At 36.7% G+C, this 3,070-nt stretch overlaps 1 protein-coding gene across 5 annotated transcripts in view; it reads left to right on the top strand.

Moving 5' to 3' along the window:
- The window catches only part of LOC107739878 (pecanex 1), a 43,179-nt gene extending 40,573 nt beyond the window's left edge, over positions 1–2,606 (top strand). For all 5 annotated transcript variants that reach the window (XM_016552110.1, XM_016552112.1, XM_016552111.1 and 2 more), the window contains one exon: positions 2,039–2,606. In XM_016552110.1, coding sequence (XP_016407596.1) covers positions 2,039–2,179 — 141 coding nt within the window. In that variant the 3' untranslated portion in view covers positions 2,180–2,606. The remainder of the gene's footprint in view (positions 1–2,038) is intronic.
- Positions 2,607–3,070: the final 464 nt, after the last annotated feature.

Here is a 3,070-nt window from a genome sequence, read left to right as displayed (position 1 = left end):
ACCAAATACACAAAATAATGTTCTTTTTAGCAGCATCATATGACCCCTTTAAACCCGGATGATTGTAACCACTCTAAGTTCGTCTGCCTTGGGAAAGCTAGCGTGTCTCTGACATAGTGATAACACTCATTACCAGGTCTCGTCCCATTCGTCGATCTTTGTGATATCACAAATCCCGGAAAATGTGCGTTGTAGTCCAAACGAGTCGTTCGTTGTAGTTTTTGAAAAGTGATTTCTGTTAAATAAAATATCTCCTTTTGAAGTGGACTTTGAGCTTTGCAACTTTGCAGATCTTTTTTATGCTCAAACAGCAACATTACAGACTAACTAAAGTTGAAAAAGTGAAAAAGCATAATAGGACCCCTTTAATCTTTATTGTGTTAGGCCAGTGTAGACAGACAGGAAGCGAAGTGGTGGAAAGGGGAATGGGATTGGGAAAGGTTGAGTCGGGACTTGAACTTGGGTCGTCTGAAGCGCAACTGCGCTACATGTCAGAGTGGGGCCTCGCTGGTAATATATGTAGCAACTATATTTGTCAATAATATATTTTTATTTATATATGCAACTTTATTAAAACAACATACATACAAAAATGTTTGTTTTTTAAATAAATGTTTTAAATGCATTTATTACAAAACATATATAAACAGATTTTTGTACATATACTGTATGTTGTTTTAATAAAGTTGCATATATAAATAAAATATATATTATTGACATATATGGTTGCTACATAATACCAAATAAAAATCATCATATAGATATTAGCATATGATTTTACAGATAAACTTATACCTTCATCTACCCAGAGAATGTACTTATGTGAACATTATTTATGGCCTTATAGGAAACATATTTGGCAATATCAATCTTGATATAGGGCAAATATGTGTCATATATTACATTTCTGTATGGGTCACACACTTTTGGCTGCATCATTCCCCTGGAGGGATTTAGGATGTCATTAGATGTCGCTGTAGTTTTTCTGAGCCCATCTTAGTTGGAGGTCCACGGGACAGGTGATTTCCAAAATGCATGATAATTGAAGAATGTAGTTCCATTTTGATCATTATTTGTTGGGTGAGTCAGACAAATCCTGTCAAAGAACATATCCACTGTCCAGGTCATATTTCACACCAAAATCAAAAGGAAAAAATAAGAAATATATAGGCTCTTTGCATATTTTAAAATTATAATTAAGCATATTTTCCTAAATTCCCATTAGCTTAATGCAAAATAAACAAAAAATAATAATAAAGGAAAAAAAGATTCCATTTTAATTATTTTTTATTGGGTGAGTCAGAAAAATCCTGCCAAACAATATGTCCACTGGCGTTTCGTATTGCGCTGCGTAAACATAAAACCATGTCTGCATTTGTGATCGGAGAATTCAAATGACAAACAACAAGCGCTACTCTACACTGCTCAAACTCGAGTTTGAATCATCATTGGCAAATTCTTTAAATATAAAAAACGTACTTACAGTCTGTGAGTCAGAAGCGCCAGACTGTCCTTGCAAAGTTGGAACTGCCCCACTTTATAGAAACATTGTGTCCTCTTTTGGAAGGCCAAACAAAGTTATGCAAATCTTCCCACATCTTGACGTAGACATGTGGGGGCGTGTTTAAACGAGGCGTTTTAGGAGGGCGTGGACAAGTCTTAACTTTTATAAAGAATATCTCTTTGGATTTGAGACTTTAGTCTTTGCAACTTTACAGACCTTCTTTATGCACCAAGAGCTTGTAACACTCCAAAGAGAAAGGAAAAATTGAAATCGCATCATATGACCCCTTTAAGTCATATTTCACATCGAAATCAAAAGGGAAAAAAAATAGAGAATACTTTTTTATTCTATTTTTTTTATTGAATTTTTGCAGACATATAAAAAGGTCTTACATCTGTTACAAAATGAGATAAGGTGTCTGATCAGAGAATACTTTTTTTAAGAATTCAAGCATGTTTTAGGACCATATTTTTGGACAGTTAAGCATTTTCACCCTACTTTCCTAATTTCCCACTACTCGCTCTCTCTACATAGGTGGTTCATCGTTGGGTGCCTTGCAGTCGTGATCCGGTTAGTCGGTCTCACATTGATAAGACCATCCTGCTGGTCCAGGTGGATGATAAACTGGTTCCCATTATAGAGACGGGAGTGATTGAACTGGGGGCAGAAGTGTGAGGACACACTCATCTAATGTCAGGCCAGAGGAAGAATGAGGCCACGCTCACTTCCAGCTGCTGATCAGGGCGCAGGAAGCCAGGGAATCGTGCAAATGGAGAACATACACACTCACACACGCTGCAAGAAGCACACTTGCTCAAATCTGGACAGAAAGCTGCCTTGCTTTGTGTTCCTCAGATATGCTGCATGAGAGATCAGCTCCTGTAAACTCTTCTCTCTCTTTTTCTCTCCTTTACGAGCAGCTGCGGTCTCATTCTGTTTTTTTAGGTTCTATGCATCTCATCAGCTGTCTGTAAACACATGAAAACTCACAGGGAACACTACAAACGTGCTTGATGTACACGCAGAGAAGAGTTTTTTATTACAGCTATAATTAAGTTTTATTTTGTATTTCTGCCAAATTAAGTCAGGTGCACAGTGCTGCCCTGGACATGCAGTGAATCATGTGACAGACTGTTTTTTACTAGCTGCCAAGACAGACAGATGATCACGATGAGGATGATGATGATGATGATGATAAAACAGAAGCAGGTGCTTCTGATACAGAGCTCTCTTATGTTATTTGTATTCTTCATCCTTGTTTTGTTTTTTTTGAGGATTCATATGACAACAGAGAGGTGTTATGAGAAACTTTAACTTGCACTATGATTTGTTTTGTTTTTGATTTGCAGCTGTGCACTACTTTCTAAGATCACACCTTATTTATTCCTCTACGGTTTGAATCACCATGGTTACCGATGCCTTTGGAATGCAAAATGCGAAATCATCGACACATTCTTTTCTGCCATTTTGACAGTTATTTCTTTAGCTTGAGAACAGAAGTGGTTTTTAACCACATGTAGTTATGTATGAATATATTTATGTGTCTGTAAAAAGATTTGGCTTTAA

The sequence above is a fragment of the Sinocyclocheilus rhinocerous genome, unplaced genomic scaffold (assembly GCF_001515625.1).
Source record: "Sinocyclocheilus rhinocerous isolate Xijiao unplaced genomic scaffold, SAMN03320098_v1.1 scaffold1156, whole genome shotgun sequence".
Lineage (NCBI taxonomy): Eukaryota > Metazoa > Chordata > Actinopteri > Cypriniformes > Cyprinidae > Sinocyclocheilus > Sinocyclocheilus rhinocerous.
Note: the sequence above shows the minus strand (reverse complement) of the source record. Positions and strands in the feature narration are given on the sequence as shown.